This window comes from Salmo trutta, chromosome 5 (assembly GCF_901001165.1).
Source record: "Salmo trutta chromosome 5, fSalTru1.1, whole genome shotgun sequence".
Classification (NCBI taxonomy): Eukaryota; Metazoa; Chordata; class Actinopteri; order Salmoniformes; family Salmonidae; genus Salmo; species Salmo trutta.
The window spans coordinates 17,690,246-17,704,634 of record NC_042961.1 but is presented as its reverse complement, the minus strand read 5'-3'; the positions used below and the strand labels follow the sequence as shown (position 1 = coordinate 17,704,634).

General features: G+C 43.8%; 2 protein-coding genes across 3 annotated transcripts; one reads left to right on the top strand and one right to left on the bottom strand.

Annotated features, from left to right (window-relative positions):
- On the top strand, nucleotides 1–9,655 carry polh (polymerase (DNA directed), eta). 2 transcript variants are annotated; one of them, XM_029752745.1, is made up of 11 exons: nucleotides 1–70; nucleotides 270–437; nucleotides 813–947; nucleotides 1,059–1,291; nucleotides 2,195–2,361; nucleotides 3,271–3,374; nucleotides 3,585–3,704; nucleotides 5,685–5,808; nucleotides 5,948–6,013; nucleotides 7,825–7,997; nucleotides 8,207–9,655. In XM_029752745.1, exons 2-11 carry the CDS (start codon nucleotides 301–303, stop codon nucleotides 9,312–9,314), a joined length of 2,367 nt encoding a protein of 788 aa, XP_029608605.1. In that variant the 5' UTR covers nucleotides 1–70; nucleotides 270–300; the 3' UTR covers nucleotides 9,315–9,655. The 2 variants fall into 2 exon arrangements, with proteins under 2 accessions (XP_029608605.1, XP_029608603.1); XM_029752743.1 differs by having other exon boundaries at nucleotides 17–437.
- A 2,499-nt stretch (nucleotides 9,656–12,154) lies between these two features.
- LOC115193773 (GTP-binding protein 2-like) lies at nucleotides 12,155–13,429 on the bottom strand. The gene is made up of 3 exons (XM_029752742.1): nucleotides 13,229–13,429; nucleotides 12,886–13,050; nucleotides 12,155–12,412 (listed from the first exon to the last, which is right to left on the bottom strand). Exons 2-3 carry the CDS (start codon nucleotides 13,045–13,047, stop codon nucleotides 12,227–12,229), a joined length of 348 nt encoding a protein of 115 aa, XP_029608602.1. The 5' UTR covers nucleotides 13,048–13,050; nucleotides 13,229–13,429; the 3' UTR covers nucleotides 12,155–12,226.
- Between the last annotated feature and the right edge of the window lie 960 nt (nucleotides 13,430–14,389).

Below are 14,389 nucleotides of genomic sequence, written 5' to 3'. Positions count from 1 at the left end.
CCAACAGCCATTAAACCCCACCAAAGAAGATTATTCGGGGAGCGGCAAAGTTACATTATGTAGCATTAATGTAACGTTATCTAATTTGTTTCCTTCGCTATTTAGCTACAGTAATATCTTAACGTTGGGTGTTTCAAGCTACATATTCTACATTTAGCAATCTAGATAGCTATTAGATAGGCTAACTAACTTATATCTAATGTAGGTCTGTGGCTTTATCTAGCTAGCTAACATGCATTCTACCATAAAACATCGTTTTTAACTTCCAGTGTTGTCCAGTCGTTCTGCATCGCTTCTGGAATGGATTATGGGAAGGAGAGGGTTGTGGCGTTGGTGGATATGGACTGTTTCTACGTGCAGGTGGAACAGAGGCTGAACCCAGCGCTTAAAAACACCCCGTGTGTGGTCGCACAGTACAAGACATGGAAGGGAGGCGGGTGAGTCACCGACACAGAGATTCTGCTTTCCAAGGCCAATGGAATTGAGAGCGGCGTAGCTAGCATACACACATCAATCCAGAATAAAACATGTAGACCTAGGGGCAATGGGACAGTGGGAGTGAATCGTAGGTGTTTCAGCTTACCCCATGTTTCTTCGTTGTATGGGTCAGGCTGGCTAAGGTTTAACTCCAGTGTCCATTATAATGTAATGGAGACAGTCAGTGGAGTTAAACATTAGTTCAGGCTTGACCTGACTTGTGATATCTCAGCTCTGCAAAACGTTTGTCTCTCCCATACATTACAGTTTTTTGTTGCATGGACTGCTCAGAAAACATGCCTTGACTATGATACTCACATTTTATCTTTACCCAGTATCATAGCTGTGAGTTATGAGGCCAGGGCCCATGGTGTCACCAGGAACATGTGGGCAGACGATGCCAAGAAACTGTGCCCAGATCTCCAGGTTGCAAGGGTCAGAGAGTCACATGGGAAGGCAGACCTCACCCAGTACGTGGCCATTATACAATATTTTAAATGACTTCAGTGACTAAGTGAATCCCCAGGAACCCCGTCAGAAAGCCTGTAGTGCTAACCAGCTAACTGTCATCCCCTGTGTAGTTACCGGGAGGCGAGTGTACAGGTGTTTGAGGTGATGTCACGCTTCGCTGTGCTCGAGAGGGCCAGTATTGACGAGGCCTACATGGACCTGACTGCTGCGGTACAGCAGAGATTGAAAAGCATGACTGACCAGCAGATAGACCCTCAGCTCCTGAAGACCAGCCACGTCCAGGGCTACCCACTGGCTCCTCTTGACCAGGAAGAGGCAGCACAGGACACCACAACTGATAAAGGTGGGTTTTAAACCGCGGTCGTCATTGGGCTGGGATTGGGTTAGTTTACCTCAAGAACTCTAAATGAGTGTCGAGTTTTAGCATTTCATAAAAATATTTAGGCCTATCTCTTTTAGTGCTGTGTTCTCATTTTATATATGTGGTATCTTGATATTCTATATCTGTCCACATCCCAGAGTTTCTAATAAAAGACCATGTCATTGCAGATTTTCACATAAAAAATTTGAATTACATTTTATTGGTCGCGTACACATATTTAGCAGATGTTCCTAACTCCAACAGTGCAGTAATACCCAACAATACATATAACCCCAACACACACACACACACACAAAAAAAGGGATTAAGAAATATTAGAACGAGCAATGTCAGAGTTCGGAATATAAATATACACTTAGTGTACGAAACACTGCTCTTTCCATGACAGATTGACCAGGTGAATCCAGGCGAAAGAGACAGTTGAGACATGGATTGTGTATGTTTGCCATTCAGAGAATTAATGGGTAACACAAAATCTTTTAAGTGCCTTTGAACGGGGTATGGCAGTAAAGGCCAGGCGTTTCCGTGTGTATCAAGAATGGTCCACCACCCAAAGGACACCCAGCCTTGGAGACAACATGGGCCAGCATCCCTGCTTTCGACACCTTGTAGAGTCCATGCCCTGACGAATTGAGGATGTTCTGAGGGCAAAAGGGGGTGCCACTCAATATTAGGAAGGTGTTCTTAATATTTTGTACACTCAGTGTATATGATGGTGTATACAGACAATATGGGCAGTATATGAATAGAAAAGGTGAACAACTGTAGTTATATAGGATAGCCCTTGACTAGAATACAGTATATACATATGAAGTGGGTAAAATGGTATGTAAACATGGTGCTCCTCTCCATGCTTTTCCCCAGAAGAGCGAAGGTCCAGTGGGCTGCAGCAGTGGCTGTCCTCTGTGTCAGGGGGCTCTGGCTGTGCAGAGCTGCAGTTGGCTCTGGGGGCTGTGATTGTCGAGGAGATGAGGGCTGCAGTGGAGCAGCACACAAGCTACCGCTGCTCGGCAGGGATATCCCACAACAAGGTCAGTACCGTAAATTCCGGACTATAAGCTGCAACTTTTTTCCCAGGCTTTGAACCTCGCGGCTTAAACAATGACGCGGCTAATATATGGATTTTTCGCGCTTTCAATTTTTTTTTCTCCAAAAAAACACATTCTGTGACGTGCTCAGTTTTTTGGCGGCATGAAGCTTTCATTAGACCAATGAAATTGCCGAACGGGTTAAGGTCAAACTTTTTTGTTTACTGTTTAGATTAAATCGAGCGCTCTCAAACTTCCCATCATTCTGATTACGGTAGTCATTTTGTCACCCTCATCATGGCAAAGACACGGAGAAATGCATATGATGCAGCTTTCAAGTTGAAGGCGATTTGATCTGGCTGTTGGAAAAGGAAATAGAGCTGCTGCACGGGAGCTTGGTCTTAATGAGTCGATGATAAGACGTTGGAAACAGCAGCGTGAGGAATTGACTCAGTGCAAAAAGACAACTAAAGCGAACTGCAATTTTTTTTATTTTTTGTTACAAGCCGTGTTTTGTTAAAGCCTATTTATTTTTGTTACAAGCCGTGTTTCGTTAAAGCCTGTGTAAAGTTAATTTGTTTCAATGTACCGGTAGGCACCTGCGGCTTATAGACATGTGTGGCTTATTTATGTTCAAAATAATGTTTTTTTTAAATTCAGTGGGTGCGGCTTATATTCAGGTGCTCTTAATAGTCCAGAAATTACGGTACTCTCTTCCCCTCTCAACACAACCAGTGCGTTCTACCTCTTTCTGTCAATAGTTCTACAAGGTTTCTTTACTTGTGTCCTTTCCGTCATGATCACTGAATCCTAACAGAACACAACTGGTCTAAGCAACATGGTGGAAACTTGGCTAGTCCTTTCAGCTGTCAGTTCTAGGCCAGTGTCTGTTTACTTATCATGTCTCCCCAGGTGCTGGCTAAACTAGCCTGTGGTCTGAACAAACCCAACCGCCAGACACTCCTGCCGTTAGGCTCTGTTCCAGAGCTCTTCAACTCACTTCCCATTGGCAAAATGTGAGTGTACTGCTAGTTAAAACTAACCGTGTGCTGTAACTGAGAGAAAATTGAGACAATTGACACAATTACACATATCCTTCACTATACATGCAACATACAATACGATCTTTCCTGGACTACAGGACCATCAGACTATGCAGATGAATACAGAATCAACTTTACAGACTCAGAGATAGACTGATCCGGTACTGTTGTTCCTCTTTCCAGCCGAAACCTGGGGGGTAAGCTGGGGGCGTCCATCACAGAGACCCTGGAGGTAGAGAACATGGGGGAACTGACCCGCTTCTCTCAGGCCCAGCTGGGACAGTACTTTGGGGACAAGACTGGGTAAGCAACACACACTTCCTTCATGTCATGAAGTATATAAACCACTCTTCCTCAATGAACCACACTTATGTAATACTGTGGATAATTTTAAGTTATTAGCTAAAATTGTAATATTGCAATCTGGTGTTGTAAAAGTAACTTTCCTCTTAAAGATGTTATACTATTTGGTGCCAGTGGTGGCTAATATACAGTGCCTTCGGGAAAGTATTCAGACCCCTTGACTTTTTCCAGATTTTGTTACGATACAGCCTTATTCTAAAATGTATTAAATAGTTTTTTTCCTCATCAGTCTACACACAATACCCCATAATGACAAAGCAAAAAACTTGGTTAGACATTTTTGCACAAAAAAAATTACAACTGAAATATATTTACATAAGTATTCTGACCCTTTACTCAGTACTTTGTTGAATCAAATCACATTTTATTGGTCGCATACACATGGTTAGCAGATGTTAATGCGAGTGTAGCGAAATGCTTGTGCTTCTAGTTCTGACAGTGCAGTAATAACCTACAAGTAATCTAACATTTTCACAACTACTACCTTATTTATACACACAAGTGTAAAGGGATGAATAAGAATATGTACATATAAATATATGGATGAGCGATAGCCGTGCGGCATAGGCAAGATGTAGTAGATGGTATCGAGTACAGTATATACATATGAGATGAGTAATGTAGGGTATGTAAACATTATAAACTGGCATTTTATAGTGACTAGTGAAACATTTATTACATCCAATTATTAAAGTGGCTAGAGATTTGAGTCTGTATGTCGGTAGCAGCCACTCAATGTTAGTGATGGCTGTTTAACAGTCTGATGGCCTTGAGATAGAAGCTGTTTTTCAGTCTCTCGGTCCCAGCTTTGATGCACCTGTACTGAACTCGCCTTCTGGATGTTAGTGGGGTGAACAGGCAGTGACTCGGGTGGCTGTTGTCCTTGATGATCTTTTAGCCTTCCTGTGACATCGGGTGATGTAGGTGTCCTGGAGGGCAGGTAGTTTACCCCCGGTGATGCGTTGTGCAGACCTCACTACCCTCTGGAGAGCCTTACGGTTATGGGCGAAGCAGTTGCCGTACCAGGCTGTGATACAGCATGACAGGATGCTCTCGTCTGTGAACCTGTAAAAGTTTGTGAGTGTTTTTGGTGACATGCCACATTTCTTCAGCCTCCAAGCAGGCTGTTATGTGCCTTTTGCTGAGGAGTGGCTTCCATCTGGCCACTCTACCATAACAGCCTGATTTGGTGGAGGGTTGCAGAGATGTTTGTCCTTCTGGTAGGTACTCCCATCTCCACAGAGGAACTCTAGACCTCTGACAGAGTGACCATCAGGTTCTTGGTCACCTCCCTGACCAAGCCCCTTCTACGATTGCTCAGTTTGTCCGGGCGGCCAGCTTTAGGAAGAGTCTTGGTGGTTCCAAACTTCATCCATTTAAAAATGGAGGCCACTGTGTTCTTGGCGACCTTCAATGCTGCAGAAATGTTTTGTTACCCTTCCCCAGATCTGTGCCTCGGCACAATCCTATCTCGGAGCTCTACGGACAATTCCTTCAGCCTCATGGCTTGGTTTTTGCTCTGACATGCACTGTCAACTGTGGGACCTTATATAGACAAGTGTGTGCCTTTCCAAATCATGTCCAATCAATTGAATATACCACAGGTGGACTCCAGGCAAGTTGTAGAAACATCTCAAGGATGATCACTGGAAACAGGATGCACCTGAGCAAAGGGTTCCAATTCCATATCAAAGGTCTGAATACTTATGTAAAGTAGATGTTTTTCTATTCTAAAAACCTGTTTTCGCTTTGTCATTATGGGGTATTGTGTGTAGATTGCTGAGGATTTAAAAAAAAAAAAAAAAATCTATTTTAGAATAAGGCTGTAATGTTACACAATGTAAAAAGTCAAGGGGTCTGAATACTTTCCGAAGGCACTGTAGTTCCCATATTGATATTAATAAATATTGCTCTCTTCAGCCAGTGGCTGTATGACCTGTGTCGGGGGATTGACTTGGAGGCAGTGAAGCCCAGACAACTCCCTAAATCCATCGGCTGCAGCAAGAACTTCCCTGGGAAGACATCTCTCACTACCAGAGAGCAGGTACTTGGCTATATTCTGTTCTTCTGTCTCTCTGGTGCATCTCAGTAGATTATGGCCAGTATCTCGTGTTGATTCCTGTTGAGCTCTGTTCCTTCTGTCTGTTGATGTCTGAATAAAATACTCTGTCTTATCTCCGCAGGTGCAGCACTGGCTCTATCAGCTGGCTCTGGAGCTGGAGGAGAGACTGACCAAGGACAGAGAGCTGGTGAGGGACTTCATCACACCATCTTCTGTTTGTCTCATAGCCCTCCCTGTCTGGTCACACCCTCATGAGACTGAGGGACGGAAGGATAATCTACAGTTGAAGTTGGAAGTTTACATACACCTTAGCCAAATACATTTAAACGCAGTTTTTCACAATTCCTGGTATTTAGTCCTAGTAAAAATTCCCTGTCTTAGGTCAGTTAGGATCACCACTTTATTTTAAGAATGTGAAATGTCAGAATAATAGTAGAAAGAGTGATTGATTTATTTCAGCTTTTATTTCTTTCATCACATTCCCTGTGGGTCAGAAGTTTACATGCACTCAATTAGTATTTGGTAGCATTGCCTTTAAATTGTTTAACTTGGGTCAAATGTTTGGGGTAGTCTTCCACAAGCTTCCCACAATAAGTTGGGTGAATTTCGGCCCATTCCTCCTGACAGAGCTGGTGTAGCTGAGTCAGGTTTGTAGGTCTCCTTTATCAGTTCTGCACACAGATTTTCTACCGGATTGAGGTCAGGGCTTTGTGATGGCCACTCCAATACCTTGACTTTGTTGTCCTTAAGCCATTTTGCCACAACTTTGGAAGTATGCTTGGGGTCATTGTCCATTTGGAAGACCCAATTGCGACTGAGCTTTAACTTCCTGACTGATGTCTTGAGATTTTGCTTCAATATATCCACATCATTTTCTTTCCTCATGATGCCATCTACTTAGTGCACCAATCCCTCCTGCAGCAAAGCACCCCCACAACATGTTGCTGCCACCCCCTTGCTTCACGTTTGGGATGGTGTTCTTCGGCTTGCAAGCCTCTCCCTTTTTCTTCCAAACATAACGATGGTCATTATGGCCAAACAGTTCTATTTTTGTTTCATCAGACCAGAGGACATTTCTCCAAAAAGTACGATCTTTGTCCACGTGTGCAGTTGCAAACCGTAGTCTGACTTTTTTATGGAGCCTGGCTTTTTAGTAGTCTGGCTTTTTTTTGGAGCAGTGGCTTCTTCCTTGCTGAGCGGCCTTTCAGGTTATGTCAATATAGGACTCGTTTTACTGTGGAAATAGATACTTTTGTATCTGTTTCCTCCAGCATCTTCACAAGGTCCTTTGCTGTTGTTCTGAGATTGATTTGCACTTTTCACCCCAAAATACGTTCATCTCTAGGAGACAGAACGCGTCTCCTTCCTGAGCGGTATGATAGCTGCGTGGTCCCATGGTGTTTATACTTGCGTACTATTGTTTGTACAGATGAACGTGGAACCTTCAGACGTTTGGAAATTGCTCCCAATGATGAACCAGACTTTTGGAGGTCTACAATTTTCTTTCTGAGATCTTGGCTGATTTATTTTGATTTTCCCATGATGTCAAGCAAAGAGGCACTGAGTTTGAAGGTAGGCCTTGTAATACATCCACAGGTACACCTCCAATTGACTGAAATTATGTCAATTAGCCTATTAGCCTATCAGAAGCTTCTAAGCCGTGACATGATTTTCTGGAATGTTCCAAGCTGTTTAAAGGTACAGTCAACTTAGTGTATGTAAACTTCTGACCCACTGGAATAGTGATACAGTGAATTATAAGTGAAATAATCTGTTACCAATTATTGGAAAAATGACTTGTCATGCACAAAGTAGATGTCCTCACCGACTTTCCAAAACTATAGTTTGATAACAAGAAATGTGTGGAGTGGTTGAAAAACTAGTTTTAATGACTCCAACCTAAGTGTACGTAAACTTCCGACTTCAACTGTACCTCCCCACCTGCATGCCTGTCACTCCATTCCATTTCTGTCACTCATTCTCTCTCCCTTTGTGTAGAATGGTCGTGTGGCTAAGCAGTTGACTGTGGGTGTAAGGCAGTTGGGTGATAAAAGGCCCAGCAGTTTCTCTCGGTGCTGCTCGTTGGCACGCTACGACGCCACCAAGATCTCCTCGGACAGCTTCGCAATCCTCAAGAGTCTCAACACAGCAGGGAACCATCAGGCAGCATGGCAAGTTGCACAAATTAAGTCTGCCGTGACATTAGCTATATATGCAACCAACTCTAGACAGCATGGCAAATATAACACCATTATTTGGAACTCTACAGCTATAGCCACCCTGAAATCTTAACCTTCAGAGACGTTGATTTCCCATGGCTGTCTGTTTTCGAATGTATATGTGTCTCACTTTCTCTTTCTTTCTGTCTCTTTTTATCCAGGACTCCTCCCCTCACCCTGCTCCACATTTCGGCCAGTAAATTTAATGATTCACCCTCTGCCGGGGCCGGAGGAATCGCCGGCTTCCTGTCCAGTGATGTCACTTCCACCCAGGCCTCCACTCAGTCTTGCTCTGGTTCAAAGAAGGACTCCACCCCCAAGAGACCCGGCGCCATCCAGTCCTTCTTCCAAAGATCTGCAGAGAAACAGAGGAAGGAGGAAGAGGGAGAAGAGAATGATAGGGGCAATGGAACCTTTCTCCCGCCTTCCTCTTTTCCTGTGTCTTTCTCTGTAGTAGAGAGGAGTGTGTCTGAGAAAGAAAAAACAACCTCAACTGTTTCTAGTACATCTTGTCACTCTTCTTCTGTTGTCAGTTCATCAGCCAGCCCCCATACTGGCATCACTTCCTTCTTTCAGAGGAAGACTCTTGGGAGAAACCAGCAGCCCGTAACCTCAGCCTCACACAGCGACAGTCTCGCAACAGGCAGAACAAGATGTTCCACAGTAGGATATGATACAATAGGGAGTGTCCAACTTTTAACAGACACAGTGGGGTGTGAAATAGCAGGAAGTTACACAGCTCCGGGAGCTGAAACATGTGACGAGCAGACTGCGAACGTAAAAGGAAAACGCACGAAACACACTCAACTCACGAGTTCTAACCAAGCAGAGGACCAATCTCTGGGGTCTGGGGAGGGAACTTGTACTCTATCAGGGGAAAAACAGTCCGAGGGGTCAGAGATGCCCTACTATCCCCCTTCTGACCCGCCTCAGTGCCATGCCATTGTGGCCAAAGAGGACCTGCTGACCTCTGAGTGCTGTGGCCAGGACGTGCTGGCCTGGGAGATGCCTGAACATAATGACTACCACTTTGCCTTGGACCTACAGAACTCTTTCTCCTCTGCAAGCACAACCACCAATGCCTCTCTTCATTCCTCCTCTCTCTCCTCCTCTGTTTCAACTGCCTCCCGCCCCCCTCTCAGGGCAGGCGCCCTTCAGTTGTCCCGGGGAAAGACGCGGGCTAGGGGCCAGTCAACACCGCAGCCTAAACGGCCCCGCTCCCAAGGTGGTACTACTGGTACGCTGGACTCCTTCTTCAAGAGGAGCTGAGGACGAGGTAGAGGACAAGAAGAGAATGACCATGAAAGGAGGTAGAGAATATACTGTGCTGGACTGGTTACTTCTGCTGATGCTATTTAAACTGACCAACAATATTCTAAACTCACTGCCAAAACAATTTATGTGATTGTATGGCGAGATGCTGTTTAATTGTAATGGCAATTATTGTACAGAATAAATATTTTTACGTATAGAAAATTAGCATATTTTATGATGGCTCTACAGATATTGATGAAGCCATACTTTCCTGGATGGCCTCTTTCAAGGGATATGTTATCTTGAGAAGCTTGTACATTTCTGTGATCATGTTTCCATTAAACATTGAAAATGGTGCTTGTGTTGTGGGCCTATTTTATCAACCATGTGAAATGTGTGTTTGCCACTAGATGGTAGCATCACACATGACGAGCGCACGCACAGTTAAGGCACTCAGTTTAATGCTTATTCAGCTTAGAGACAGTATTTGTGTTCAAGGAAATAGTTTGCTTAGTTTTACCGATGCAAATCTAAGAGAAGGCAAACATGCAAAATGCCCCCGTGTGTTATTGGGCTTTTGCTGTGATAACATTGTTGGCTGACCTTTAACAGACATTTGGCCCACCTTGTGAATAAACTATAAACTGAGTCAGTGTAAACAGTAGCCTATATTGCAGAAACTGGGCTGTAGTGTGACTATCTCCACAGCTGTTAAACACTCTATAATGCTCATACTGAAGTGGTCTTTTTTTCAACTATTCCATATCTGATTATTTTCCTAATAGTTTCGAACAAAAGAGAAGATAAGTGGAAACCTCATGTTGGGTTTACTTCCAGGTCATGGCAGAGTTAGGCTGGTGTGAGAGCTACAAGGAGGCCCTAAACGTATGACAGACACATCGCCAGTCCCGTCAATGATAAGGCCTGGGAAGTAACAGAATATAACTACTTTCATTTTGTGGATTTAACAATATAATTATGTAGATTTAACAATATAATTTAACAATTTAATATTGGAATGACAATTTCAATAAGATCTTAATACTGAGGTTCAATCTTAATGTCTGTTTTGTTATCTTTGACCTCAGTACAGTCCTGGTTGCCTCTATGATGAGTGGCATTGCACCATTTCTGGGTGTACATTCTCTGTATGTGAGGAATCAAGTGATCATCCCTTTCATAACACAGTGGTGTTTCAGTCTGACTCACAGTTTCTAGTGTCTTGCATCAGCTGAGTAATAGAAAAGGGAGGAGGCTAACAAAGGGGAGGAGAGAGAACTTCATGGACCCATTTATTATAGCTTTTCACCAGGGCACCCTTCAGATAAACAGCCTAACTACACCATTAAGGTGTAGAATCTTTTGAGAACACAGACAAAAATTAATGTAACACAACTTTTTATGTGTACCATAATATACAAACTGGATCTATACATAAATATGTGGTACTTCACCCCACACAGAACAGCGCAAACTGGAAACAGACGCCTCACAAGTCCTCAACTAGCAGCTTCATTAAATAGTACCCGCAAAACACCAGTCTCAACGTCAACAATGAAGAGGCGACTCCGGGATGCTGGCCAACTAGGCAGAGTTACTCTGTCCAGTGGCTGTGTTCTTTTGCCCATCTTAATCTTTTCTTTTTATTGTCCAGCCTAAGATATGGCTTTTTCTTTGCAACTCTGGCTAGAAGGCCAGCATCCCGGAGTCGCCTTTTCACTGTTGACATTGAGACTGGTGTTTTGCGGGTACTATTTAATGAAGCTGCCAGTTGAGGACTTGTGGGGCGTCTGTTGTCCAAACTAGACACTCTAATGTACTTGTCCTCTTGCTCAGTTGTGCACCGGGGCCTCCCACTCGTCTTTCTATTCTGGTTAGAGTCTGTTCGCTCTGTTCTGTGAAGGGAGTAGTACACAGCGTACGAGATATTCCGTTTCTTGGCAATTTCTCACGTGGAATAGCCTTCATTTCTCAGAACAAAAGTAGACTGATGAGTTTCAGAAGAAAGTTATTTGTTTCTGGCCATTTTGAGCCTGTAATCAAACCCACAAATGCTGATGTTCCAGATACTCAACTAGTCTAAAGAAGGACAGTTTTATTGCTACTTTAATCAGGACAACAGTTTTCATCTGTGCTAACATAATTGCAAAAAGTTTTTCTAATGATCAATTAGCCTTTTAAAATTGTGAACTTGGATTAGCTAACACAACGTGCCATTGGAAAACAGGAGTGATGGTTGCTGATAATGGGCCTTTGTATGGCTATGCAGATATTCCATAAAAAAATCTGCAATTTCCAGCTACAATAGTCATTTACAACATTAACAATGTCTACACTGTATTTCTGATCAATTTTATGTTATTTTAATGGACAAAAAAATGTGCTTTTCTTTCAAAAACAAGGACATTTCTAAGTGACCCCAAACTTTTGAACGGTAGTGTATGTTTGAGTGAGAGGCGAGTGTGTAAGCACATCACTCAGAGGTGTGAATCAACTGTGTTTAAGGTGACTGCTGCTTTACACTCATTTCCATAGTTACTATTGGATAGATTTCTGTGCCTTTTGTAACCAGGTCTTCCTTACACCTCAACCTCACCGTGGTGACTGTTGCTAGGTGAACAGGTGACACAGGAGACAAAATATACTTCCCTCATCAATATCTAGAAAAGCAAATGGAAACAATCGAAATAGCAGTTCTTGAAAAGGCTTGAGAAAAGGTTTGGTGACAACAAGGCTTTGGAAAAACAAAGTAAAAGACAAAAGTTGAGGGAAAAGTCGGTTCTTTGCTGAGATGACAGGAGAGGGGCTTTGGAAGAAGCAGGAAGGCTGAAGACGACAGGAGAAAGAGACGCAACCCTCTCCTCCGATGTTCTAGGATCTAGCTGGGACTGCTGTGGTTCTCCTGTTCCACTGGGCGGTTCTGGGTTCTAGGCCTCGTCCTCCTCCTCACTCTGTGAGGGCTGTGACTGGGAGACAGGCTGCAGCTTGGTGACCTGGCCGATGCCTTTGGTGGCTCCCTCTCTGAACAGCAGCTTGGCCCCCACCTTCAGGTACTCTGGGTGCTTAATGAACTTAAAACACACCACCGCCTTCTCACCTGTCCTCAGCTCCTCCTGTGGTACACAATAGATGGATTAGTAGTTTCATGGAAGACTTGTATTAGTTTCATAGAGGAAGACTTGTATAGAATATTATCACTGTATGTTAGCACTTCACAAATATTAATTCTACAAATCCTTAAAACTAGTGTTGACACTATACCAGAAGTATTTAAGTGTGTTAACTTTTGTGCAGCGTGAGAGGGGAGCTAACATCCCAGACCTCCAGTGCAGGCTAGCAATGAGTAAGGGGGAGCAGGCAAGGTTCACGCTATAATAAGGGTAGGGGGCGTTGATAGACAGGCTTAATCTGTGAAGTACCGAAAGTAAAAAAAGATACTAAAACATGAAAAAACGTTTGGTACTGTATCGAAAAAGTACCGAAGTTTCGGTATACCGTGCAACACTACTTCATCCGTGCAACACTTCTGTCTGTAACTGCAGGGTTTCTCCAGACAGAGAGGATTGTGGAACGGTGGAGGACTGACCTTGCCGTGCACAGCCTTCACAGTAGCAGTCTGTCTGATGTTGCCCACATGCACAGTGACCTGGAAGCCCTTGTGGAAGGTCTTGGCGTGGAATAGCAGCACGATCTCCGCCTCAAACAGCCAACAGATAGTGGGGTTCATCTCTGGACTCACCATCACCATACCCTGGGAGGGAACACACAGGAAGTACAGTCATTAAATACAATGAAACGGAACAATGGAAAATATGTTGATATTAGAAATTAAAAGGCAAACACTACTGCATAAACCACGATGGACAGAGACGTACAACTCAGTTTCAGCAGCTTGAGCGAAATACAAGTACACCGTTTGAGCGTCTCACCTTGCGTAACAGCGAGCGGTCGAAAGTGTCCAGTGCGAGTGTGGCGGCCTGGCCGGCCCTCAGTACCCTGCATGCTGAGCGGTTTCTCTGGATGCTGCACACTGTCAGCTTGAGGAATTGACCGGAGTCTGTAGGACCCACAACCAGCTGCTCCCCCTCACGACAGATACCACTGGATGGATGGAGAGAGATGGATGAGAGTTTGACAGATACCAATGGAGAGAGAGAGAGAGAGAGAGAGAGAGAGAGGAGGAGGAGAGTTTGACAGATACCAATGGAGAGGGAGGAGAGTTTGACAGATACCAATGGATGGACAGTTAGACGTACCACCACTACAACATGAGAGAGAGAGACAGAGAGAAATGTAATAAGACAAAAAGGGAAGGTCAGACAGATGCTACTCCACAAGGAGAACTAGATAAGAAAAAGGAACATGACGGCGAGCCTTGCGGTTGAGGGCAGTCCAGTTTCCTTAACAGGCGGTGATACAGCCCAACAGCATGCTCTTAATGGTGCATCTGTAAAAGTTTGTGAGGGTTTAAGGTGACAAGCTACATTTCTTCAGCCTCCTGAGGTTGAAGGGGCGCTGTTGCGCCTTCTTCACCACACTGTCTGTGTGAGTGGACCATTTCAGTGTGTCCGTGATGTGTATGCAGAGGACCTTAAAACTTTCCACCTTCTCCACTGCTGTCCCGTCGATGTAGATAGGGGGGTGCTCCCTCTGCTGTTTCCTGAAGTCCACGATCATCTCCTTTGTTTTGTTGACGTTGAGTGAGAGGATGTTTTCCTGATACCACACTCCGAGTGCCCTCACCTCCTCCCTGTAGGCTGTCTCGTCTTTGTTGGTAATCAAGCCGAATACTGTTGTCGTCTGCAAACTTTATGATTGAGTTGGAGGCGTGCTTGGCCACGCAGTGATTTATACTTTTACTTTTGATACTTAAGTATATTTCAGCAATTACATTTTATTTTGATACTTAAGTATATTTAAAACCAAATACTTTTAGACTTTTACTCAAGTAGTATTTTACTGGCTGACTTTCACTTTTACATGATTAACTTTCTATTATGGAATCTATACTTTTACTCAAGTATGACAATTGGGTACTTTTTCCACCACTGTCGAATGTATATGTGTCACTCTCTTTCCTTATCTTTCTA